Source organism: Balaenoptera borealis (assembly GCF_965194805.1).
Source record: "Balaenoptera borealis genome assembly, chromosome: 12".
Lineage (NCBI taxonomy): Eukaryota > Metazoa > Chordata > Mammalia > Artiodactyla > Balaenopteridae > Balaenoptera > Balaenoptera borealis.
In genome coordinates this window covers 41477847-41505503 of record NC_138869.1, presented here as the reverse complement: position 1 = coordinate 41505503, position 27657 = coordinate 41477847, and the positions used below count along the sequence as shown (strand labels likewise).

General features: G+C 37.4%; 1 protein-coding gene across 4 annotated transcripts in view; it reads left to right on the top strand.

Annotated features, from left to right (window-relative positions):
• The window catches only part of DOCK3 (dedicator of cytokinesis 3), a 384134-nt gene that overhangs the window by 170241 nt on the left and 186236 nt on the right, over window positions 1–27657 (top strand). For all 4 annotated transcript variants that reach the window (XM_082348082.1, XM_082348083.1, XM_082348081.1 and 1 more), the window contains exon 6: window positions 20095–20243. In XM_082348082.1, the coding sequence (XP_082204208.1) occupies window positions 20095–20243 (149 nt within the window). The remainder of the gene's footprint in view (window positions 1–20094; window positions 20244–27657) is intronic.

Sequence of the window (27657 nt, the reverse complement as noted above, 5' to 3'; positions counted from 1 at the left end):
CATAACTTTCAGAAAAAACACCCATATCTTTATTATTGTTGACCAGGCCCTGTAGGGTCTGATCTGTGCTGCCTCAGCCACAAGGTCTTGGTAGTAGGTCTCTATAATACATGACTAGAAAAGGCTGTTGGTCCCAGATTATGAAGTTGCTTTTTATTTTTTAAGGCTGTGAGGAGCCAGAAGAATTTTTTTTAAGCAATGGAAGGATATAATTATCTGCTTTTGCAGCATTGTTAGTGGAGTGGAGTGGCAAGGCTGAGGAACCTGTGAAGATGAGAAATAGTGTGAGCCTGAGCCCGGAGAATGGCAGAGGATGCAGGAGTTGCACACAAAAAAGCTTTTAGAAATAGAATTAGATAGCAACTAACTGTATGTAGTTGTTAAAGGAAAAGGAGAAATCAAAGGAAATTGTAATAAAATATTTCACATGTAAATTTATCAAGCAGATAGGTATATTGGACACTGTTATAAAACTTAAGCGTATTCTCTTTTATTCCTCACAATCATCTTATGAGATAGGTATTATTTACATCCTCAGTTTTTCAGTAAAGGAAATGCCAACATAGAGAGATTACTTACTTTTCCCATTTCGAACAGCTGTTCTGTGATTGAGATAAGAGTTCAAACCTGGGCAGTGTGATTTCAAACCTGTGCTATTTCTTACTCGAGAAATCCAGTGGGCAGTAGTTGTGTTATCTAAGGTATAAAACATAAGATGGGGGCAGACTTTGAGGAGCAAGTCTGTATATGTATGAAGATGAGGAAGAAAGTGGAAAATAGAAGATGAGTATTTTTGGACATCTAGAAGGAGATATCCACACCCAAATGGGAATGTGGGTGTGGATTTCCGAAGGGAGACTGGAGTTGGAGAACGAGGTTATGTAGTCATCAGTCAGTGATGTTTAGAGCCATGGAAGGGCCCAAGATTACCCATGGAGAAAGTGTGACCTTGTGTGAGGGTTCATAGGCCTTGTGTGAGGCCTTGTGTGAAGGTTTAACTACATGACATGTAAAGAGCACTTAGCACAGTGCCTGGAGCACTTTAAGTGATCAGTAAGTGTTATATATTATAATTATTATTGTATAACATAAATAGAGAATAAATTTGAGAATGCAACAAAATTTTTGACATCTTATTAAACATATGAAGCATGATTTTCTTAAACTAAATTATGATGGTATCAGGTGTGTTGTGAAAGATCAAGCATTCTGTAGGAGATAAGTAACTCTGTATTCCTGAAACAGCAAAAAGGGTTTGGATTCTCCTTGTTAGTTTTATTTTTTATATAGTATTTTGCATTGATGTGCAGAACTGTTACTGTCACTTTAAAAAATATTCTCAGTAGGAGAAATATGTTTCTTCAGGTGATTAAATTCATTTGGAAAAGTCAGCTGATTTAAATAACTTCCGGCATCTGTAATAAAGAACCTAAGCTAGGACTTCCCTGGTGGTACAGTGGTTAAGAATCCGCCTGCCAGTGCAGGGAACACAGGTTCCAGCCCTGGTCCGGGAAGATCCCACATACCGCTGAGCATCTAAGCCTGTGCACCACAACTACTGAGCCTGCACTCTAGAGCCTGTGCTCTGCAACAAGAGAACCCACCACAATGAGAAGCCCTTGCACCACAACAAAGAGTAGCCCTGCTCGCTGCAACTGGAGAAAAAGCCCGCACACAGCAACAAAGACCCAATGCAGCCAAAAAAAAAAAAAGAACCTAAGCTATAATTGTCTGCCAGAGGAGTGACTGCTGTTAGTTTTTGTCTCTTTAAACAGATTCAGGTATGAATTTTTTTTTAGCAGTTTAATCAGTGCCACCTACAAAGCTTATTTAATATTTAATGAGGAGGCACAATCCTTAGCAATAAGGCTCTGAAATGTTGCTAGTGCACTGAAGTGCTGTTCATCTTTCACATAGCTGAAAAGGTGGAGGCCAGGTTACCAAAGAAACTACCAAAGAGCTAAAGCATGGGATCTGCAGTTAGGGGATGTGGAAGGCATATTTTTAGGACTCAGTGAAGCAAATAGGATGGCTAAGCCATCTATAACCATGAAGCAACAGCAGGAAACAAACCGTTAGGTCTGCAGCAAAAAATTTATCATCAGCCATCATTTGAACTCTTACTCCACCAGGGTCTTCGTTTTGCAGTTGAGGGAAAGGAATAGGATGGTGTGTGGAGAATGAACTCAAGTATAAAGTTTGGTCCCAGATTTCCAAGTACTTACAGACTTTGGGGAAGGAAAGATTCATAAATGAGGTGATAAAGGACAATAAAAATGATTCCTACTCCCTAATGAGTAGTAAAGACCGTGAGGGCTACGGGTCTTGAATGTTAGAGATTAGAGAGATCAACCAGTCTCTCCACCTGCAAGGATCAGTTCAGGAAGGATGCTCAGGAAGAGAAAGTACATTTAAAAAATAGAAAGATTGCAAGAAGGTAGGAGCTAATAGGAAGGAAGTGTTCTAACCTAGAGAAGTTGGACAGTCTCATAATGTCATGCATTGGTCCTGTAAATAGGACCAATGTGGTACATCCATTTAAGAATTGTTGAATTCCTGTTTGTAAGTCATTATCTTGACTTTTGTGATAATCAATTCCTTGTTCTTTTTCTCTACAATTTTCTTCCTATGTGAAGACCTTGTGAGCTTTTCATTCATTCATTTATTCCAGAAATATTAATCACTTATTACATGTCATACTTTGTTATAGGTTCTAGAGATGCAGCAGTAAATGAAATAGACATAATACCTGCCTTCATGAACTTTGCAACCTAGTGATAGAACTTACATTTTATGATTAATTTTATTAAAATACCTCTCAGAACCTAGAAGATTTATCGGATAGCATCATATCTGTAGATCATTAAAAAAGTTTTTCTCCTATGTCTCATTCTTTTATTCATTTATCAAATATTTATTGTGTACTTTAAAGGAACTGTGTTAAACCTTAGAATTCAGTGGAGAGCAAAAACTGACAAGAGTCCCAGGCCTTATAAACATGTTGGTAAAGGAATCTGATTTTCTTTCTTGACGACAATTTACGGATTAGGAATGATTCCCCCAACTGTTTCAGCTTATTTTAGCAGCATCAGATGAATTTGTCATATAAGTGTTAAGCTAAATCTTTATCTGCTATGGTCTAAATGTTTATGTCCTCCCAAAATTCATAGGTTGAACATCTGATGTCTGATGTGATGGTATTAGGAGGCAGGGCCTTTGGGTCTTGAGGGTAGCCTCATGAATGGAATTAATGCTCTTATAAAAGACACCCCAAAGAGCACCCTAGCCTCTTCCACTATGTGAGTACACAGCAAGAACTCTGCAGGTTGCAACCTGGAAGAGGGCCTTCACCAGAACCTAACCAGGCTGGCACCCTGATCTTGTACTTACAGACTCCAGAACTGTGAGAAGTAAATTACTATTGTTTGTAAGCCATACAGTTTATGGTATTTTGTTATAGTAGCCCAAATGGTCTAAGACATTATCTTACCATGTAAAAGACACTGGCTTTTTTTTTTTAAGAAGTAGTTAATTTTATTTATTTATTTACTTTTTAAAAAACTGAAGTATAGTTGATTTACAGTGTTTCAGGTGTACACATATTTATTATACATATACCCATTTATTCTTTTTCAGATTCTTTTCCATTATAGGTTATTATAAGATACTGAATACAGTTTCCTGTGCTGTCAGTAGGTCCTTATTGTTTATCTCTTTAATATATAATAGTGTGTATCTGTCAATCCCAAATTCCTAATTTATCCCTACCCTCCCTTTCCCCTTTGGTAAGTATAAGTATGTTTTCTATATTTGTGAGTCTGTTTCTGTTTTGTAAGTAAGTTCATTTGTATCATTTTTTTAGATTCCCCAAAAATGTGATATCTTATATTTGTCTTTCTCTGTCTGACTTATTTCACTTAGTATGAATAATCTCTAGGTCCATCCATGTTGCTGCAAATGACATTATTTCATTCTTTTTTTATGGCTGAGTAATATTCCATGATATATATATACCACACCTTCTTTATCTGTTCATCTGTAGATGGACATTTGGGTTGCTTCCATGTCTTGGCTATTGTAGATAGTGCTGCTATGAACATTGGGGTGCATGTATCTTTTTGAGTTAGAGCTTTCATCTTTTCCAGGTATATGTCCAGGAGTGGGATTGCTGGATCATATGGTAACTCTATTTTTAGTTTTTTAAGGACCCTCCATACTATTTTCCATAGTGGCAAGATACTGACTTTTTATTACTCTTCCTTGTCCTTAACCACTGATGAACTTGCTGAAAGCAACAGTATTGAACCAACTATGTAAGTCAGTCATTTCTAAGACAATATTTATAAGGAAGGGAATTGGTCTAGGTAGGTGAAAAATAACTATAAGATTGCTAAAGAGAAGTAGTATTCTTTTTAATGTGGGAAGAAAGAGTAGCTCAGCATAGATCTCTTGAACTATTGTTTCTCTTATCAAACCTGAAGGGAATTAAGAAGTTGGGCATATGTTGATTCATTGTTAATTATAGAGTGTAGTGATAACAGGTTTGGGTATTAGTCACTGTTCTCCTAGTCTTTGACAGTAGCTCTTAATGCAGGAAGAAAAGGCTTTTCTTTCTTTCTTTCTTTCTTTTTTTTTAATAGAATTAAGAGCATTTCCAGTACCATTCCTTTGCATATGGCAGTGCCTTGGATTTGTGCCTTGAAATATTTAGCTTTAACCAGGTATAATTCCAAAATAGACTTTTGTTTATTCTTCTTTGTATTTGAAAGTGATACTGCTGATGAATTAAACTTATTTTTATGGATAATCATAACATGACATGGTTTCTTTAAGATGAATATAGATGGATTCTGTTGTTAAAATAAGGACCAGTAGTGATAATAATTCAAAGCTTATTATTGTCTCTTGTATTGCTTCCTACCTAATAGAAGTATAATTAAAACAAGTATAATGACAACTTCATGATATTTAATATCATTTAATCTTACAAATTCCTGGTCCCAATTATTTCAGACTTTCAACTGAATGGGAACTCTTGATTTTCTGGCCATGACCCTTAAACTATGAATTAAAGTTGCCATAAGCTTATCAAATGCTGATCAGAGTTGAGGGTCCCATAAAAGATGTATACTGATTATTAAGAGAACAGGCTTGAACTGGGGAGGAATTCATTACACTCGGCAAGTCAGTGACTAGGAAACGTCAGTAAGAGGCAATTCAGAGGCCAGATCTAAGTTAAATGCTAGCTCTGGCCTTGTTACCGAACAAAGTTCGTATGCCCAACACACCGTGAGGCCAAACAAACTGAAATGTTGGAGTTTGGAGCAGAGAAAGGTTTATTGCAGGGCCTTGCAAGGAGATGGGTGGCTCGTACCCAAAAATCCCTGAACTCTCTGAAGGGTTTCAGCAAAGCACTTTTAAAGGCAAGCTGAGGGAGGGGCGTGGTTAGTTGTTGCACACTTCTTGGTGTTGGAATCCTTTGTTCTTGCAGCTGTCCACTTAGGTCATGATGTTCTTGTAAACCTCCAACAAAACAAATGTTATTCTCTGTTCTGCAACTTTTTATCTCTATGTGAATGGACCATTAAAGGCCAGAGCCCTGGGACTTCCCCGGTGGTGCAGTGGTTAAGAATCTGCCTGCCAGTGCAGGAGACACCAGTTCAAGCCCTGGTCTGGGAAGATCCCACATGCCACATGCCACGGAGCAACTAAGCCCGTGCACCACAACTACTGAGCCTGCGCTCTAGAGCCCATGAGCCACAACTACTGAGCCCGCATGCCACAACTACTGAAGCTCACGTGCCTAGAGCCTGTGCTCTGCAACAAGAGAAGCCACTGCAATGAGAAGCCCACGCACTGCAATGAAGAGCAGCCCCCGCTTGCCGCAACTAGCGAAAGCCCACGTGCAGCAATGAAGACCCAACACAGCCAAAAAAATAAAATAAATTTTGAAAAATTAAAAAGAAATAAAGGTCAGAGCCCTAAGAATAGGCTATCCTGTATATTTCAGGCTATAGGCAACATTATTTGACAAAAGGTGCAGAGCCAGCATAACCAAGCACAGGCAACAGAGCACAAAGGTTAAAGTAAAAGAAACAGATCTAATATGGAGTCAGATTTGTTCTTCCCTATTACAACCTTAAAGTCAATAAAAGAATGTAAAAATGAGGTTATCATCCCCAAGAACTTTTGAACTACGGAAATAAGTTTTCCATTTGGGAGTTAGTTACAAAGGCAATATATAATTGTTCATAGCATAGTTGCAATTGCCTTAGAAAAGGAATGCAGTGTACCGGACTTTTTAGGAACTAGCATGAATTTATCTAAAGAAAAGTGTGTCAGCCAGAAAAGTGATTTGTAAATGATAGAAACATAGAAAAAAGGAGAATCACAGAGTCAGATGTTAGTACTGCCCATCCAGATACTTTATAGGGAAAAGGGAGTCTTTTTTTTTTTAATGTGGACCATTTTTAAAGTCTTTATTGAATTTGTTACAGTATTGCTTCTGCTTTGTGTTTTGCTTTTTGGCTCCAAGGCATGTGGGATCTTAGCTCCCTGACCAGGGATGGAACCCCACACACCCTGCATTGGAAGGCAAAGTCTTAACCACTGGACCGCCAAGGAAGTCCTGGAAAAGGGAGTCTTGTTAAGCTGGCCCTACCCTTTCCATCTTGGGGGCACATCCCTCTGGTAAACTGGTGCATATATGTATGGGTAAGCAAGGTTCCAGGGTCTAAGCAGGAAAGAACTGATTTTTCAGGAGTCAGCTATGAAGTAAAGTGGAATTTAAGATTTGAACCAGAAAAAGGTAAAAACCAGGGACTGCAGCATAAATCACCTATTCAGAATAATCAGAGCCAGTGGAGATTTCATAAAGCCCAGTCTATAGAAGAAGAGGCATTTATACAGCAGAGAGAGATCTGGTTTCATTACGTTATAGAGCTGCATGCATCAGACCATCTGACTGTCCTTTGAATATCCTTTGATGATTCATATGACACATCCATTTCCCCTTGTTAGAGTTCACTCCAAGTGTGCAGCCTTCTGATGTTTTGACTCTTTAGGTACAGTGTTGGTAAGGCCAATGCCAACATCAGGCTCTCTTACTATTTTTCATTGTAGAGTGATAACTTGGCATATTGTTTTGTTTATTATATTTTCTTTTGGAACTCAAGGGACGGTTGAGATATTTTTATACTCCCTGGTTCATGGCACACTATAGTCATCAGTACATTTAAGCCTCCTCTCTTACACCTTATTTTCCCCTTTATTCTCTTGCTGTTGCTCCTAGTTTGCCTCCAGCTTCCTGCTGCTAGAAATAGTACTGTGATAAACATCCTATAAATTTCCTCAGGGACCTATGTGAGAGTTTCTCTGGGATATCACTGGGAGTGGGATTGCAGCATTGTAGAGTATACGCCTATTTAACTTCACCAGATTACTCCCTCAAATTGCTGACTGGGCTGTACTTTCATGATTTTTTACAATTCTGTTGGATATAAAAGTGGCATCTTATTGTCATACTTTGCTTTTCTTTTCTTTTTAAACTAGCAGTATTGGTGACCATTGCTTTATGTATTTCTTTTTAGGATTTCCCTTTTTGTTAATTATTATTCATATCACTTGTCTATTTTTCATTTGAGATTTTTCTTGTTGATTTGTAGCAATTCCTTACAATTTTTATATCTTTTTTGGTTGAAGTGTAGTTGATTTATTATATTAGTTTCAGGTGAACAACATAGTGGCTCAGTATATTTATAGATTATACTCCATTTAAAGTTATTATAAAATATTGGTTATAGTCCTTGTGTTGTATAATATATCCTTGTAGCTTATTTATTTAGTACACAGTAGTTTGTACCCCTTAATTCCCTACCGTTATCTTGCCCCTCCCCATTTCCCCATACCTACTAGTTACCACTCATTTCTTCTCTATATCTGTGAGTCTGTTTCTGTTTTGATGTATTCATTTGTTTGTTTATTTTTTTAGATTCCACATATAAGTGATATCATACAGTGTTTGTGTTTCTCTGTCTGACTTATTTCGTGAAGCATAATACCCTCCATGTCCATCCATGTTGTTACAAATGGCAAAATTTCATTTTTTATGGGCAAGTAACATTCCATTGTATATGTACCACATATTCTTTACCCATTCATCTGTTGATGGACACTTAGGTTGCTTCCATATCTTGTCTATTGTAAATAATTCTGCTGTGAACATTGGGGTGCATGTATCTTTTTGAATTAGTGTTTTCATTCTCTTCGGATATATCCCCAGGAGTGGAATTGCTGGGTCATATGGTAGTTCTACTTCTAGTTTTTTGAGGAACCTCCATACTGTTTTCCATAGTGGCTGCACCAATTTACATTCCCACCAGTGGTGTACTAGGGTTCCCTTTTCTCCATTCCTTCTCTCCAGCATTTATCATTTGTTGACTTTTTGATGATGGCCATTCTGACTGGTTGAGGTAGTTACTATGCAAAATATATAAACAGCTTATACAAGTCAATAGCAAAAAAAACACAACCTAATTAAAAAATGGACAGAAGGCGTAAACAGACATTTTTCCAAAGAAAATATATAGGCACATGAAAAAATGTTCAATATCGTTAATTATTAGAGAAATGCAAATCAAAACCACAATGAGATACCACCTCACACCTGTCAGAATGGCTATCATCAAAAAGAACACAAATAGGGGCTTCCCTGGTGGCGCAGTGGTTAAAAATCCACCTACCAATGCAGGGGATATGGGTTCAAGACCTGGTCTGGAAAGATCTCACATGCCACAGAGCAACTAAGCCTGTGCGCCACAACTACTGAGCCTGCGCTCTAGAGCCTGCGAGCCACAACTACTGAGCCTGTGAGCCACAACTACTGAAGCCCGCGCGCCTAGAGCTCATGCTCCACAACAAGAGAAGCCACCTCAATGAGAAGCCCGCACACTGCAACGAAGAGTAGCCCCCACTCACCGCAACTAGAGAAAGCCCGCGCGCAGCAATGAAGACTCGACACAGCCAAAAAAAACAAAAAACACAAATAAACATTGGCAAGGATACTTTTTAAGGAATACATACATAGGTAGTTAAAACATGAAAGAATAAAAGGATACAAATCAAGACCATAGTTACCAGGAGGTTGACAAGGATTATTATTAGGGATGTGCGCATAGTAAGATTCAAGGGCCAAGGCCAGACATGGTGCCCTGGCAGGGATGCCATGATCATAGTTTGGAAGCACATTTAGATGACTTGGTGTTGTTTGGTAGCCTGGTCCAGAGAAGAATGTCTGTTGGAGGGAGGGCAAGGAATGTATTGTGGTAATAACTTTACTCAAGAGAACTTACTAGGTTCCAGGTGCAGTTAACCCCTGTAATAACCCTAGATAGATGCTCCTTTTTTTGTTGTTATTGTTAAAAGGATGAGGTAACCAAAGTCACGCAGAGATTCGTAAATTTGCCCGAGGCACCGCTGTTCACAGAGTTGAGATAGAAAACTAAGCATTCTGACTCTAGAGCCAGTACCCTTATCACTATGCTGTACTGTCTTGATATTAAAGAATTATGAAACCCCCAGAGCAAGGGTCAGTAGTAGGAAGGCAGGAGATGGTCTGGATAAATTTCACAGATTGAATGTTTTTAATGGTGTTAAATATAAATTGTAAGAGTGGGGTGGTGGGGTGAAGTAAATTTGTGTTTTTATTTAAATTTCCCAACTGTTTTGTTTGTTTGTTTCAGTAGGTAAGACTAGAGCAGACAGGGGTAGGATTTGGGACAGCAAAATCCCTTTATGCCCTTGGAATTATGGCCTTGTGTGAAAGTACTGTTCATGAAGCATCTCTAGATAACTTGGATGCAAATGTGCACCTTCTACCTTTCCCACTCTTTGCTGAAGCTGGGTGACTCATATTCGGAAGGGGCTTGCTTGGCAGGGTAGCTGCTATCATTTCTGCCCTGTATATACTGTCACCAGAGTGTGGAAGCTGTGAATGGACAGATGCTATGCTGCAGTCAAGAGACAAAGCTTTCTCAAGGGCATTTTTCTGCTGTGGAATGTTTCATTTTTCATTCACTCTGGGAGTGAGATATATAAATGATCTAGCTTTTGTGTTGATTCGGCAGGGGATCATTGCACTTATGCAGGTTTGGCTGCTTTCATTTGTTAATATTTAAAGTAATAAACAGCAGTGAAGGCTGAATTGAGACTGCTTAACTTTGTGACTCAGAGAAACACACTTGGTGTAGGGGATGGGGGAGGGGCTTTTATGTTAAGGGTTATTTAATTTCATTTTTTTAAAAAAATCAAAGAAATATGTATATATGGATTTTAAAATAATATATTAAAAATAACTAGGCCTTTAATGAAAAATAGTAGTTCTTGGTCCATTCCTGATTTCTGTTCCATACTTATTTTATTCAGTTCTTTTAGCTGTTTCTTCTAATATTTCATATTTCTAAATAATATTCTTTTAATGTACATCTTGATTTTTTTCTATTTTAGATGTCATTTAATGATCTCTTATTATAGAAGATAAGAATTAAGCTCTGAATGTTCTTCTCCATACACATATACTCTTTCCCTCCTCCAGTACTTCCAAAATAGTTATATCACCTTTTTTTTTTTTTTGGTTAAGTCAATATGCAGTTGCTACTATGTCTGTATAATTACTTTTACTTCTGAGCCATATAGTGAATTAAAGTTACATTTCCTTTCTTTCTTGTGTAACTTTGTTTTTTTATATTAATAATTGTTTCTCTTTTCATTTGTTTTGTTTTCTTGGTTTTCCTTCTCCTGGGCTTCTGGCAGAAATGAAAATCTCCTTTGAGTATATTCAAATACTTTAGGTATTTTATAAGTTTAATTTTTTTCCCAGAGACATCCTGTATGGAGCCCTCCAACCTCCTGTGTTGACCTGACAATTTTCTTTGCCCCCTCCTATGTTCCTTTGTCTCCTGGGTTAAACCAGTGTCACCTTAATTCTTGGTTTACTTCCTCATTTGATGAATTACTTTCTCCATAATTTCCTGAGAAAAATGTGTAGGAGAAATTTTTTTGAGATTTTGCATACTTGAAATGTCTTTAGACTACCATTACCTTGATAGTTAGTTTAGCTTGATATAAAATTCTTGGTTACAAATAAAGTACAGAAGTTTTAAAGTATTGCTTCATTATTTTCTAGCTTCCAGTGTTGTTTTTGAGAAGTCCAATGTCATTCTAGTCATTCTAGTCTTTTATTGACAAGTTGTTTTCATGGAAGATTTTAGGATGGTCTCTTTGTCCCCAGTGGTCTCAAATTTTACAGCAATGTGTCTTAGATGGGTTTTTTTTTGTTTTTTCCTGTTGATTATGCCAGCTACCCAATGAGTTCTATCATCCTGGAAACTCATTTCCTTCAGTTCTGGGATATTTATTGTATTACTTCTTTTGCAGTTTCTTCCTCTCTTTTTTCACAGTTTTTTCTTCCAGGAACTCTTATTAGAATTGGACATCCTGGAATGATTCACCAGTTTTCTTATATTTTCTCACCCATTTATCCATTGTATTATGTTTTTTGTTTTACTCTCTGGCAGAATCCCTCAAAGTTCTATTCTATCATTATTACTGAATTTTGTTTTAAATTACAGCTATCCTCTTTTTGCCTTCTGAAAGCTTTTTTGGGCTCTGGATCTTTTTCTCCTGTTTTGTTATATCCTGTTCTTTTTTCAGGGATGTACTATAATCTTTATGCTCTCATGAATGTTAATTATTGTTTCTTTGGAATCTTCTTTTATTCCTGGAATTGTTTCTGTTTCCTCCAATTTCCATTTTTCTGATTGCTTTAGGTCTCATTCCTTCATGTTGGAAGCTTTATTCATTATATGGTGTTCTTTTCCATTCATATTTAAGAATGATGCATTAAAAATTTGACAGAAAGTTCTGTGAATGGGGCTAGTTTTTACCAACTGGCGGATATTACTGTACAGTGATCAGAAGAGAGCCTGGCTTCTCATGGGAGAAGGAGAGCAACTGTCAATATTTCTGGGTCTTTACCCCTGGCTGAATTTTCCCAGTGAGGAATCCTTCATTCTGCTTCCTAGGAAGGCATAAGTCTGGCTATCAACACTTCGGGAGCTCCGTGTGGGAAGGGCACCAAGGGCATCATTTATTACATAGTCTTTGACTTAATTTCCCTGTTTTAACATCATCAGCTCTGTTTGGTGCCCTGCAGTAGTTTAGACTCTGTTTTAACCTCTGTAGGGAGTAAAACTATCATGTGGAAAAAGCCTGGCAGAATAGAATAGGGGTGATGATCTGAAGGTCTTAAAGCCTTTTAAAAGACTTTTAACCAGTTCTCCTGTTTCCATTTCCCAAGCTCATGCGCCAGACCTACCGCACTGGCACATGCACATATATATCTTCAGGGGTTCTTGGTACCTCCAGTGCCTGAGCCTTTCTGCACATAATGGACTTCATTATAGATTTCCTTCTCTCCCCACCCCTCTGATCTCGGAGAGAAAGCAGTGAGTGGTCCTGAAGAGAGATCTTAGTTCCCTGTCCAGGAATTGAACCTGGGTAGCCTGGATGAAAACCAGGAATCCTAGCCATCAGATCACCAGGGGCTAGAGGCTAGAAGCAAAGTGGCCCTGGCTCTTACCCTGTTTGAAAAATCAGTGTCTCAAGTAGGCAAAAACTGTAAAAAAATTTAAAAAAAAAAAAGGTACAAAGTTTATTATCAGAGACACAGCATAACATGTGGGAGAGCACACAGACAGGCAGTTTGTTTATGTAAGGCAGAAGCAAGGCAGAAATACACACCCGGAGAAAAAGGGTATAGGCGTCCTCTCTAATGAGGAGGAGCGCAGTAGAGAGGTGATTTAAATCACTTATATAGGACAGTTCTTCTGAGTCTTTGTTTACCTTTGGTCAGTTATCTTGTTTCTTTTTTCACACCTGACAGGTCCTAGGACCCTCCCCAACATGCGTGCACAACTTTTTGCTAAGATGGAGTCCACCGCAGAGGCCTGTGGGGGTATGTCCACACTTATTATGGGGTGGCGCCCCCTCCCTTTTTGACCCCCAAGGAGCCTTCCTGCGCATGTGCAGACACAGAAGTTTTCCTCGACCTCAGGAGTGGTCATCTTATCTCTTTACTTCAGCAAGCTCAGCTCTTGCCACTAACTTTGTCCTTGGAGTGTCTAGGGAAAACAAAGCTTCAGTTTTACTCCACTTGACAAACACCAGCTGTTCAGCCCAGGGGCATATCTACCTACTACCTCACCTCCCGCTCACCTGTCTTCCCCACCCTGTCCCCAGGGCTTAGTTTTCAGTCTTTTATTTTGGCCCAGTTTTCTACTTTCCAGCTTTCAACTTTAACATTTGGAGGAGTGGGTAATTGGAGCTGGTTTCTTATTGGTCTCTGTATCTAAAAAGAGGTATCTAGGGGAGACAGATTAAATGCTGCCTTTAAGTAGAGCTTTGTTCAGTCTTGTGTAGAAGGGCTGTGAGCCTGAGAATGCCTCAGCTGTCCACAGCCCACTGTTAGGTAAGTTCACTGTGTTCAGAATAGTGAATGGGTGCCCTTGACATCAGCAACTGGAGCTTCCATTTTTCATATCACTGATATTTTACTTACCTTTCAGTTAGCTTTGTTCCCTTCTTAGCAAGATTCTTATCTGCTCTAGGGAAAGAATCAGCTTACTTAAACTAAGACTTTTAAGTCTTAACTCTCTTGTAAATATTTGTGTTGTAAAAGAGGATTGAAGCTATAAGTGGTATTATTTTGGTTATCAACAAGTCTGTGAGGGAGGATGTGTTTGGGTCGAGACTGGAGTGAGGAAGACATGTAGGCCTGTGAGAGGTGGAGGAGTAAATATGTATGTCAAGCAAAGAGAGTATATAGACACACCTCCATATTAGTGAGGAGTTTATAAAGAATTTTCACATTACTTATTTGCGTTCTTATTTCTTGAAAATATATGCTTGAAGATCAGTGTGAAATAGGTTGGATTTACATCTCTTGTTTCACAGAAATTTCTCTTTTGAAAATCAGTTTCAAGCCTTGGCCAACTAAGTTGTTGAACAATGTAAAATGAAAGTTTAAATTCTTGGGCTTAAAGATATTTTTGGCAGAAAGTTCATTAAAATTGCAAGTACTGCAGTTTAGATATTTTTTATATTATACTGGGATGAGTGCTAGAGCTTTGGTATATAATATAAATATTTCAAATAGGGTTAGTTTACTTCACAGTAAGACACTTGATTATTAATAGCAATTAAAGAAAGAAATACTGGAGAAGTTTGAATACATCTGGGTTCTTAATGGTTAATCTTTTAGCAAGAAATAAAAGGAGTAAATAAAAGAATGTTCAAAAGTAAAAGGTAAAATGGAGAGAGATCTGGGAATCTTCCCTTAACAACTTAAACTTTAGATGCAGTGTTTAATTTCCATTAAATTGATTTTGACCTAAAGTTTTTGGTACTATGGCAACGCATTTGTCCTCTTTGATGAGAGCAGTACTTTTGATGTAATTTTCTTTTAATTAGATTTTATAATCTTATATTAGCATATGTTAAACAATCTTTATGCATATATAGTTTTAAAATAAAGTTAGCATGCTTTATGATGGATATTCTACAACTTTACTCATTTACTGACTCAGAGGCATCATTGCAGCACAATCTTTCTCGCAACACTGAGTTACAAGCAGTTTAGTAAAAATAATTTTTAAATCTGGAATATTTCTGCAGAGCTCCAGGAATTCTTTCACAATGATAAGGCAAATTCTACCTGGCATGTGCTGGCAAAGTAGTTTAATTATTCTAAATGTATCATTTCTACTGATTCTTTGGTATACTTTCCAAATTCTGTGACCATTCTTGACAAATATTAGACAAATACTAGAGCTTTTGGAGAGGCTAAATGTGTTGCTAAGATTTCTTTTTCCTCTTCTTTAAAAAAATTTTTTTTAATTTTTTTTTTTTGAATTTTTGACTGCTTTGGGTCTTTTTTGGTGCACACGGGCTTTCTCTAGTTGCAGCGAGCGAGGGCTACTCTTCGTTGCCGTGTGCGGGCTCCTCATTGCGGTGGCTTCTCTTGTTGCGGGGCACGGGCTCTAGGCACGCGGGCTTCAGTAGTTGTGGCTCACGGGCTGTAGAGCGCAGGCTCAGTAGTTGTGGCGCACGGGCTTAGTTGCTCCACGGCATGTGGGATCTTCCCGGACCAGGGCTCGAACCCGTGTTCCCTGCATTGGCAGGCGGATTCCTAAGCACTGCGCCACCAGGGAAGCCCAAACTTTTTCATTATTGTATTTGTTATGGTGATCTGTGTTCAGTAATCTTTGTTACTACTATTACTCACTGAAGGCTCAGATGATGGTTAGCATTTTTTAGCAGTAAAGTATTTTTCATTGAGGTATATACATTGTTTCTTTAGACATAATGCTATTGCACATTTAATAGACTACAGAATAGTGTAAAGATAACTTTTATATGCACTGGGAAACCAAAAAATTTGTGCAGCTCTCTTTATTGCAGTATTCACTTTATTGTGGTCATCTGGAACCAAACCCGCAATATCTCTTAGGTATCCCTCATGTACTATTATTTTGATCTACTAAGGAGTAGGTTTCTCAGTAGAAAAGGATTTTTCAGCCTGAGTGGGGTATTTAGCTGTCCTGTGGCATCAAGTGCTCTTAGGTAAATTGTGTGCTCTGGAGCCGGTCTCCGATATTGTTCAGGTTGAATGGCGTGTGTTCTCTTCTGCTAACAAACCCAAGAGTACCACGTGGTGTCAGAGCAGTGCTGGTAGAGCCTCTAGGGCTAGGACCTCTGGTCAAAGAGGCCATTAGGTTGGTCTGGAAAAAGAAATTAGCACCACGTTGATTATAATAATAGTGCTGCTTTCTGATGGTATGATCCATTTCATTCTTAGTGCAGGGTTAGTATTCCCAGCTTTATATAATTAGGAACAGTAACTGATTTTCTATTGGAAAAAAATACTGTACAGTTGTTCTGGTTATCTACGTAACAAACTACCCCAAAACTTAGTGGCTTAAAACAACTGTTTATTATAGTTCATTCTTCTCTGGATAGAGTGAGCTCAGCCGGACAGTTCCACATAGGGTTTCTCATTCTGTTGCAGTCAAATATTGGCAGAAGCTGTAGTCTTCTGACACTGTGGCTCGGCTAGGTGTGGCATCTAACATGGATCACTCACACAGCTGGGACTGCTTAATGGAGCATCTCCTTGTGGCCTCTCCATGTAGCTTGGGCTTTTCACCACAAGGCGGCTGGATTCTGAGAGGGACCCTCCCAAGAGCATGTATTCTAAGAGACAGGAAGCAGAAGCTGCCAGACTAGTTAAGGGCTATGCCTAGAACTAGCTCAGATCACTACTGTAATGTTTGATTGGTCAGAGCAGTCTCAGGGCCTGCCCAGGTTTAAGGCTGTAAAGAAACAGGTTCCAGGGAATTCCCTGGTGGTCCAGTGGTTAGGACTCTAAGCTTTCACTTTGGTGGCCTGGGTTCATTCCCTGGTTGGGGAATTAAGATCCCCCTAGCCACAAGACAGGGCAAAAAAAAAAAAAAAAAGGAAAGAAAGAAAGAAAGAAAAATAGGTTCATACCAGGGGAGTGTCAGATTCACATTTTTGCAGAAGAGCACTTGGGCTGGGAGATATTGTTGTCATGTTTGGAAAATACAGTCTGTTAGAAGCTCTTGATTAAAAAAAATAAATAACCATATAATGCCTTAAAAGAGTATATTAATATATTCTTTCATTGCTATTGTATGTGTGTGTGCATGTTATTACATAGATATTGTATGTATGTGAGTATATGTTCTGTGTGTGCATGTATATACACATACACACATGTATATACATACATATATTTGTGATATTTCAGTATCAATATACTTCATTATACGTGGCTTTAAAAAAACACAAAACTGCACTTTTAATTAGTGTTCACAAATCTCAAAACCATCTAACAGTTGAACTATCTTTCCCCCGATGATTTGTGTTACCACTCTCCATGGCACTTTTTTAATATCTTTTCCTCTGTTTTCAAACCTCTAACACCCCCTCCCACTTTACTCACTCTCAGCTGATGACTTTGCTTTTTATTTCCGTGGCAATAAAGCAGCCAGAGGAAAAATTTAGTTCTATCACCAAGTCTCCCAACTACCTGTGTCATTACTCAGTTCTGTGCCTTTCCTCTCTGTGACAATAGAGTATCCTGGTTAAGCGAAACCTCCCCCCCACCTTTTAACCTGGGACCCATCTCTTCTTGACTACTTAAGGATTTAACACCTGCATCATCAAACTTTCCCTTCTACTAGATTATTCTCTTCAGTATACAAATAGCCCAAAATTGTGTTTCATTAAAAAAAAAAAAACCCTCCCTCCATAGCACAACCCTGTTTTGCTACATTTCTCTGCTTCCAGTTACTGAAAGTTCTACAAAAGAGTTGTCTATGCTCTGTCTCCATTCCCTCCTTTCCCATTACGCTTGAACTCACTCCACCTATTCCATCACTGGTCAGTGATGGCCACCACAGTGCCAAATCCAGTGGCCAGTTCTCAGTCTATATTTTATTTAACCTCTCAGTGCATTTAACAAAGTTCTCCTTAAACCCTGTTTTCAGTACTCTCTTGCTTTTCCTCTCACTTCACTGCTTACTTCTCAATTTCCTTTGCTGGATTCTCCTCACTTTCCTGACCTCTAAATGTTGAAACTTGGTGTCAAACTTAGCATGTCCTAATTGAGCCTTGTTTCCCTCTTCCAGACATGCTTCTCAGGCTCGGAAAAAGAATGATCCTTGATTCCATTCATATCTCACTTCTAATCTATCAGCAGATCTTGACAGCTCTAACTACAAAACATGTCAAAATTCCAAACTCTGAAATGTTTACCTTTACCATTCTTACCTTTGTCCAGTCAGCCATCATCGTATGGATTGTTGCAATAAATAGTTTCCTAACTGGGACCCCCACTGTCCTCTTTGCCTTTTCATGATTTATTTTCAACAGAGCACTCAGAGTAATGCTTTCAAGACTTAGGTCATATCGCATCACTCTTCTATTCCAAATCTCCAGTGGCTTCCCATCTTGCTGGGAGTAAAAGCTAAAGACCTTAACATAATTTACAAAGGCCCTGCCTAATCTGGTCTGTGTTGCCTCTCTGACTGCATCATCACCACTTTCCCCCTTGTTCACTTTGCTCCAGGTACACTGACTTCTTTATTCTCTGTGAACATACCAAGTTCACTTCCACATTGAGGCATTTGCTCTTGCTGTTTCTCATGCCTATAAAATTTCCCCAGTTTTCCTAAATGCTGTCACTTTATTTCATTCAGGTTTCTACTTAAAGTTCGGCTCACAAGGAAGCCTTTCCCTGACCATTCTACCAGAAGCAGTAACTTCTCCTAGCCCCCAGCCAACGCACCCTTGGCCACCCACTGTCTCTATTCTGCTTTAATTTTTCTTCTTAGAGTTTTCACCACCATTATGTATTTGCGTATGGTCTGTCTCTGCTCTCTAGAATGAAAGCACCATGAGAGTAGGGACTTTTGATCACAACAAAGTAATAACACTCAGCAGGTGCTCCATAAGCATTTGTTAATTGAATGAATAAGTCAATGCTTGTATATGTATGTAGTGGATTGTTGTGTATGGCTTGATGGGAAAATAATAATCCTAACTTTCTATTTTAAACTTAGACAGGTGACCCTGATTTATCATCAAGAAATGAATGTGCTGGAAACAAACACCACATTGCCTTTATTGCTTATCTCAAGATCTCAATTTTGCAGATGTAATTTGCTTAGGCTTTGTTGCATTTGAGCTGGCAAGCATTCGAGTTCTGCCCATCTGCCAGCATTGTGTACCATCAAGGTGCTTAACTTTTCTTCATATGTTCATTGAGTGAAGAAAGAACAGCTTGATGTAGTTAGAGTGCGTGATTTCTAATGTCTTCTAGTTAAAAATAATTTCTCTTTAAATGGACCTTTTAAAATCTAATGCTCTAGTGCTCCATTAGATGATTTCTAAGTAGTATGATGTTCCAAACATTTTAATCATAAGCTCAGAGCCACTTAAAAACATTAGCTGATTCTACTGATTTGTAATTTACTTTATAATTATAATTTTATTTACAGTCACTTGAATCCAGCTTATTTTGACAAGTGTCTTTTTAGGGGAAATCCTAGATAGAGATTTTACTAACACTATGGTAGAGATTGATCTGTCTTTAAAAGCATTCTTTATAGATTAGTTATATTCCAAGAATTTTAATTATCATATAAAATTGTGCTTCTCTATAATAAAAACAGAAACTGAAAGATTCCAAAATCAAGATTTCACTTGTGAGCAAATAGAACTTTAGTTCTTAAACCTATATTCTTAAGTAAAGATGCTTATTCTGTCGTGGCATTTACATTTTTTACTTGTTAAAACCACTGTGATGTCCATAATTAAGTTCATTAAGCTGTTTCCGTTTAACTCTTATAAAGGTGACACTTTTTATTGAACTGAAAAGAGTAGAACTCTATGACACTAGGGACACATACTGTTTTCAAAAGCTAATTAAAGCTAGATGAGGCCTGGAAACCTGGAATGAATCTCACTCCAGAGACTGTAGCTTTATGTTGAAACAGTTCTTTAAAATAGGGCAAGTGATTCTCTCTCTCCCTACCCCAACTTGAGTATCCTTCCTGGAGAAACTGGAGATGTTGCTGGCTGGTTGAAATCTTTGTCATACATAGTAACTTCTGTCAGAGAAAACCACTCTAGGCTCCTGTGTTTCTTTTGGTTCTGATTAAGTTTACTAAGTTACCGGAAAATTAATAGTCCAGTATAGAGTAGGGATAGACAAATGGTACTTTGCATGAGCCAGATCAATTATGTTGTTAGATGTCACTTTATAGAGATTGTTAGACAGTAGGAACTAAGGACTTTGGTTTAAGATTCTTAAATAAGCCTCTCTTTACATTGCCTTTTTTTAGAGGTTCAGAGAAATGAGCACTTTTCATAGTTTAACTATTTCTCTTTTTTTTTTCATTCCCTTTCCATATCCCTTTTTTATTTCACCCAACACCAAAAATGCCCTTTCAGAAACATAAAGTAGATCTTTTCTACAAGCTACGCCATGTGATGAATGAACTTATTGACCTTCGGAGGCAGCTCCTGTCTGGTCACCTGACTCAGGATCAGGTGCGGGAGGTTAAGCGGCACATCACCGTGCGCCTGGACTGGGGCAATGAGTAAGTATGAATGTCATTTGGGCATCTCTCAGTTTCATTTATGATAACTCAGTCCTCATAGAGTTGTACCTGATCAAAGCTTATCTTTAGGGATTAAAGACATTGTTGTATTCTCCACTAAGCTTTGATCATTTTTACAATGAGTAGTCGTTTTTTTCAGTTTATAGCAAAGGACACTCACTGGTTCTACTCATTGAAACTCTCTCAGCCTCTGTTTTCACTTCCAGAAAATTAAATAATTGGATTACATTAGCCTCTGGGGTTTCTTCCATCTCAAATTCCTTGATTCTAAACCTCAGTAATCAGAATACTCTTTTGTTTCATCTCTTAGTACCTTTGAATTTCATGTGAATTTGGTGTCCTTTACATTTTATAGCCATATAATGAATCCGAATAAGCATATACTACAAATGGGAACTATCTACATCTGTACATCAGAATATTGTTAACTAATTCATCATTCAGAAATAGTCCTGTATTTATGCAGTGGGTATGACTATTTACTATTGCCATACAAGTACAATTATAAGACTTTGTCATGGGAAGCTGGAGTAGATAGTACTCAGATTTTATTTCTTCCTAGATTTAATAATTGATATAATTCTCAAATGCTTTTGCCTCATTCTCTTAAAATCGGGTCCACTGAACTTTGAAGTGACTAGGTTGCTTCCTATTTAAGAAATACATTTACCTTAAGTATATTTTAGAACAAGTCTTTAGCTCCTCTCCCCCTCAAGACATCATTGAAATGATAAAAAATAAAAAGAGTGGGAGGAGCACAGCAATAAATGGGATATGTGAACCCATTTCTAGAAGCTGAAAAGTAGATGGAGGATTAGTAACAGAAGAAGAAGCCTGTAATGTATTGAGGAAACTTCAGCTAATGAAGGAGCTGGTCTGCCTTGCAGCTGCTAGAATCATGGAAGAAAGGGAGTGTGCCCTGGAGCTTAAAAAAAGGAAGTACTTAAAAGTATGTAAAGTAATAATTCACCACCATGAGTAGCAAGCCTGGCAGCCAGGTGTTTCCCTTTCAGATAGACAAATACAAAGACCAATTGCCTAGGGGGAAACTGGGCAACAAAAGTTTGAACTGGGACTTTATTGCAAAGCCCTCCATATTGAGGCATTTAAGGGTTTCAAAGTGTAATGAACAAATCCCTTCCACTTACCAGAAAGAGAAGCTTGCTAGCCACCCACCCATGTACAAAAAACTCATCACATTTCTAGTGCCTTTTAAATTTGAATGGACAATCAAGTATTACCAGGTATTTGAAGAAATCCTTTCATAGGGAAGAGAGGGAGACCAGGATAAACAAAATACCTGGCCCTAGAGATTAGTAAAGAACTTTAAAAATCTCTGAGTATCCTCCAAGAGAATCAAGAAGATTCATTATGCATTATAAAATGCTACGAAAAAGTAATGGAGAATAGGATTTCAAAAAAGAATTTAGGAAGAGAACAGGAAGATAATTTTATGTCATCTCTAGGAAAATAAAACAAAAAGATGGGAAATGGTTGAGGAAAAAACAACAATACAGAGATTCAATCTAGGGGATCCAACATCAGACATTATATTTCCAGGAAAAGAACAAAGGCAATAAAGAGGAAATTCTAAAGAAATTATAGAAGAGAATTTCCTAGAGCCAAAGAGCAGGTGACTTAGGATTGGAAGAGTCTGTCAAATACCTAGTATAATGAATGGAGAAGAAAAACCAAAACCTACAGTGAGGCACATTAAGATATTTCAATATTTGGGGCTGAAGAGAAGATGTTAAAAGGTTATCAGACAGAAAAACAGGTCTTCTTACAAAAGAATAAGATTCACACCAGCCTCAAAAGTTTTATCAGTAACACTGGATGCTAGAATATAATGAAGTAATATCTTCAAATTTCTGTTGGGAAATGATTTGCCAGCCAGAATTTTATAAACAACCAAACTATATAATCAAGTGTAAGGGCCAAATAAAGCCCTTTTAAAGTATTCAAGGATGCAGAAGTTACCTGTCATGGCTCCTTTCTTAAGAAGAGACTTGAGAATGTGTTCTTCCAGAAATAGAAGAGTAAATCAGGAAAGAGGAAACACGGGATCTAATAAACAGTGAACAGAGTGGTAATGTTCAGTAGAAAAGAAAAAAGAACAACTCTACATTAGTTATTTGTGACCTTTTGAAGTGACACCATCCTATCCCTGTTTGTTTCATTAAATTACAACCTCTCTTGACTGTTAATAGGATTGCTTGGCATACACCACAGACTCCTTGTATGATATAACATGAATTCAGATGTACGATAGATCAGACAGTGTTCTTTAAATCTAACTTTGGGCAGTAAAAATCTTAGCAAAATGTAGTATGTTAACTTACAGTATAGCTACTGATCCTGTCTCCTCAGCTTCAAACAGTACTGTATGGTATCACTGTATTTATTTTAAAAAATCAATAATGGTAGTAATTTGCAAACATAGCATCACTATGTGCCAAGCAAATTGTTACTCTTGAACTGATGACACTAATAGTTGTATAAATCATTATGTTGCAGTTTAACTGCACTATACATACCAGTAAATGAACAAGAGAAATATTGTAGAAATAGCAATACCTCTTTATGATGAAAGTTAGAAAAGAGACCAATCAGATTTTGCGTCAAATCTGAAAACTTAAAGATGATAGCTTGGAAACAAGTTCAAATCATATCTGAAAAAGGCAGAGAACATTATAAATACCTGTCAGTAAAGTACAGAGTTGTTCCACCTTCATTAATAACTTTTTCTCAACAAAGTCTGTTATGTGCTTGTGTGTGTGTAGGGGGAGTATTTATATGTTCATTTTGATAAACAATATAAACCAGAAACATAGTTCCATTTCTCCCCCCACCCCACTTTTTTCCCTTCTCCCTCCTTTCTCGAAACCCTGATCCTCCTCTCCTGGTGCTTCTGTATCTTCTTCTCTCCTTTCTCCCTCCCCTTCCACTTCTTTCTTTCCCCAGTTCTTCTTCTTTCCATTTTCCCCTTTACTCCCAGTGGAAAATACAGTCACTTAAAAACTTAAATGAGAACTTTGTAGGTCTACTGTTACTAAAAGAAAAAGATGTATTGCCTCCCAAACCAATAGGACAGTTCTCTCTGGTTCTCACTCGAAGTGACCCTTTTAAAAACATTCCTTCTTAATTTGAAAGAAACGATGGTGTACTGCAAAAATAAAGTCATTTCGTACCAATAGGTTAGATATAGGAGACTGCTCCATGCAACAGCTGAGCACTGATAACCGTATCCATTCTTCCCATTGTATGCCCTCATAATTCCACTCTTCTTGTTCCACGACACTTTTATAAATGCCATAAAATATTGATAAGCTTAGCATATGCTGGCATGTTTTGGGTGCACAATCAATATTTTCTGAATGTATTTTTACGTTGTAATTGATGTAATTAAATATTAATCGTATATAATTTTAAACTTTATGCCTTTTTCTTTAGACTCTTAAACTTTATAGCTCTGCCTTTTCAAAACCTATTTCAGACACTGTTAATAACAGCTATTAATAGTTTATTGAGTACATCTACCTGTATCACTGTGGCAAGTGCATGGTCTAACTTATCTGCACTGTTATAATGAAATGCGATTATGCTTTTTCAAGACAAGAGCTCCGTTTTACCTAATGAAGAAACTCATAAAAAGGCTCAGAAGAACTTTTTCCAGTGTTGCATAGTGAGTGGTAGAACTGGTGTTTGTACCCAGAACTGATGCCAAAGCGCATATAGTTTATGTAGGACCTTACTATCTTTATGATCATTTTTAAGTGTGAGTCTTAAAACCAGGAAAATTATTGTCAGTATCTCTAGTCTGTGGGTTATTTGATCTTTGTTCTGTTATCTATACCACAGGTCTCATAATATATATATCTGCTTTAACACTGAGTTAGAACTTTCAAGGATAAAAACGAAACTGGTACTATACTCTTGTATTTAGAGTTTAAGTTAAATGCAGAGCCCTCCACATCTACATAACAACTATTTTAATTTTTTTTCCTGAGATTAGGAATTTTTATTTATTTGGCTGAAAATTTGAGGATTCTGGCATTAAATTTACGTGGCTTATACTTGTTGGCCTCTTTGCCTATGTGCACACTCATTCCATAAGTGAAAATTATTAAAATTGTATTAGGTAGAAATCAGCATTTATAATATTGTGTTCTAAAATACAGGAAGGGCATAAAACAAGGTTGTATTCAAATTAACTAGCCATTATCTCTGCTCAAGTCTCCTATTCAAAGATTAAGTCAGTTAATTACATCCTCTCCAAGGGAAATTTAAAATAATTTGTCTAGCAATGTAACTTTAATGTGTTAATTTAATATTTTTGACACCTTCCATAAAGATATAGAGAAAAGTTTCTTCTCAGTCTCTACTATCATCACTACAGTAAATATAGCATAGCTGAGTTAAAAGTTGCGTTAACCCAGGACTGACACAGCCTAATTGATCTTTGCCATAGAAAAATACCTAAGTAAGAAATACTTTACTCTTAGAATAATTTATAGGATTTTTCTATTTCTTCTTTAGGTAAAAAGTACAATTTGATTAAAATGTAAACATTTTATAAGCTTTTGTTGAATTAGAATAATGTTTCTATAGATTTCAAGTATCAAATGAAAAAATTGGTATCTTTTTATTGTGAAGTCTCATCATTTAAGACAAATCACCAATAAATGTATACTTTCTAGTTATTCTTTCTCTCCCTCTCTATCAAATTATTTCCCTCCCTCGCTTCTCTTTTGTACCTTCTCTCAGGTTTTCAAAGATCCTAACCTACCCATGTCCCTTTCTTCCTGCTTAGTTTATGTTCCTTACCAAGGGAATTGCTCTTGGAGGAAGCAACACAAGCAGTAGTTTGAGTTATACTATGCAGAGAATACTGCCACCACCACCACCCCCGCGCCCCCAACCCCAGTGAGTTTCCTCTGAGTAAATTTTTAGCTAGGACTCAGAAAAGTTTATGGTTCAGTACTTTCTCTTTAAGGACATAGTGATATTTTCCAGCTTCAGGATATCTGAAATTAGCAGAAGCTTCCAATGCCTTCTTAGAGTTCTTCTGATATAAGGTGTTGTACCCATCAATCAGTTTCTTGCCATACTTAAGTCTGAGATAACTATGTTTAAACTATGCATGTGTCAAAATTCTTCTCTCAAGTTACCATGTTCAAATGATTAACTTACACACACACACTCATTCTTTGTGCATCTGTTTTGCTCATCAGCATACCCTGCACTTAGCACAGTGCCTGCACTTGATAGGCACTACATGAATGTATCTAAGTAACAAGGTGGGTTTTTCTTATGCCTGTTGGCTACTCATTCATCAGTCTATGTTTGTTTCCTTCTGGATTGATGTATTGACACAAAATTATTCCTCAAACTATTATGACCAAATTGATTACAATCACTTATAGCCATTAGTATTTAACTTCATGGTTATTAGTAGAAAGGTGGCAGGTATAGTGGAAATATCATGGGTTCAGAGTAAGACAGACCTAGCTTGAGACATGCTCAACTGTACTCCTTTAAAAGGCTACTTAGTAACCTCTCTGGGCTTCAGTTTCCTCAATTATAAAATGGGTTTAATACTGTGTACTTCCCATAGTGCTTAGAGGGGATATACATAAAATGCCTATTCCAAGTAAATGTTCAGTAAAAGGTAGCTATTATTAGTTATATCTTCTATTTTATTACTATATAAATATACCATGCTTTCATTAGTATAGTTATATCTATATGCTCTCATAAGTATTAGAAAAGGGCACTGCCCATAGAAAATCTTAGTATCTCTAGCCTTTTTCAACTGATTCTGGGGGAGAACTAGATCTTAAATGCCTTAAAACATCCATCGTATATAATTAATTAGCTTCAAGTTATTTTCTATGTTCTGTGGTTCAGATGAGGAAACCCAGAAGAAAAAGATACAATAGAAAATAGAATAGAGTATGGAACATTCAAAAGACATGTAAAATTCAAAGAATTTGATAGAGAGAGATTCACGGTCTTTAGAGTGGTGCACCTACAAGAATGCAGGAGCAGAAATATGTCTTTTATTCACTGCTGTGTCCCTGAGTTCATCATGAGCCTAGCATAGAGTAGGTGCTAATATTTATTGAATTATTGGAATGAATGAATGAGTGATTAGTGACAAGTGGTGAGAGAAGACTATTTTTGTGAAGACTATTCACCTAAGCAGTTGGTAAGACCATTTTAAAAACTCAGCTCTATACTACATCTGTATGTAGATGTATATGTAGTTGTATGCCTCCTGCTTGTTTAGGAGTCTTTTTTCAGACACAATTCTCTTTAATCACAATCCTTGTACTTTAAGTCATATTTTAGCTAACGATGTAACACATAATGATAACAGCAGAAGCAGTTCACAATGCCTGGCAGTGTACTGAGTGCTTTACATGGATTAATCCTTACAATAGCCTGTGACAGTAGAGAAGACAGTATTGCTTGGTGGGAGAGCCAAGATACAAACTAGGCAATCTGACATCAGAGCCCATGCTCCTAACTACTCTGATGCACTGCCTTCCTTTGCTGTGACAATAAAGAGACTAAGTTGACCATTCCCTGCACTTACTGTTCACTGTTCTTAGAATATGCCATAGGAAGAAATAGCCAGGAACCTCTTTTACAGAGTGAAATTTTAGTGAACATGTGTTGTTTCTCATTGTGCAGCACCTCTGCTTTCTTCCAATGAGGACAGTCCTTCAATTTAGCTTTTGGAAACTACTCTTCCTCCATTGAAGATGATCTTAGTAGAAGGAAATCAATCTTCGGTTTTATTAGATCTCCTGTTAATCATTTTCTTATTTCCTAAGGTAACGAAATCAAGAAACTAAAAGGTACTGTGTTCTAACAACTTCTAGGAGAGGGAAAACACTTTGCTCTTGGGAGAATTAGCATGAGGAATATGAACATTTGCTTGACTCAAAACTGCTCTATTTCCTATATCCAGTACCATTGGTGGTACATGATAGATCCTCAGAGAGTGTCTTTGGGGTGAGTGGATGGGTATATGGGTGGATAATTGAATGGACAAGCAGGCTAAGGGTGGCATAGTGCCAAGGTAGAGTTTGCATAGATGCCATTCTCCAGACAAGCCCCATCACTGCGTGTAGTGCACTACTACAGAGCATATACTCTCAACCATGGCCTTACTGACTTAGAGCCATCTGGATTTTTTCTTAAGCTGTTATACTGAAAACATCTATTTTGATTGGATTATTTGTACAGTCTTCTTTTTGTTAATTAATTGTAATATTTAGACTACCTCATATATGTTGTGACCATCAGTGGTTAAAGAATATGTTTGAAATTTTATCTCTTCATTTTTGTATTTAAAGAATTTTCAACAGCATGACTACAGAAA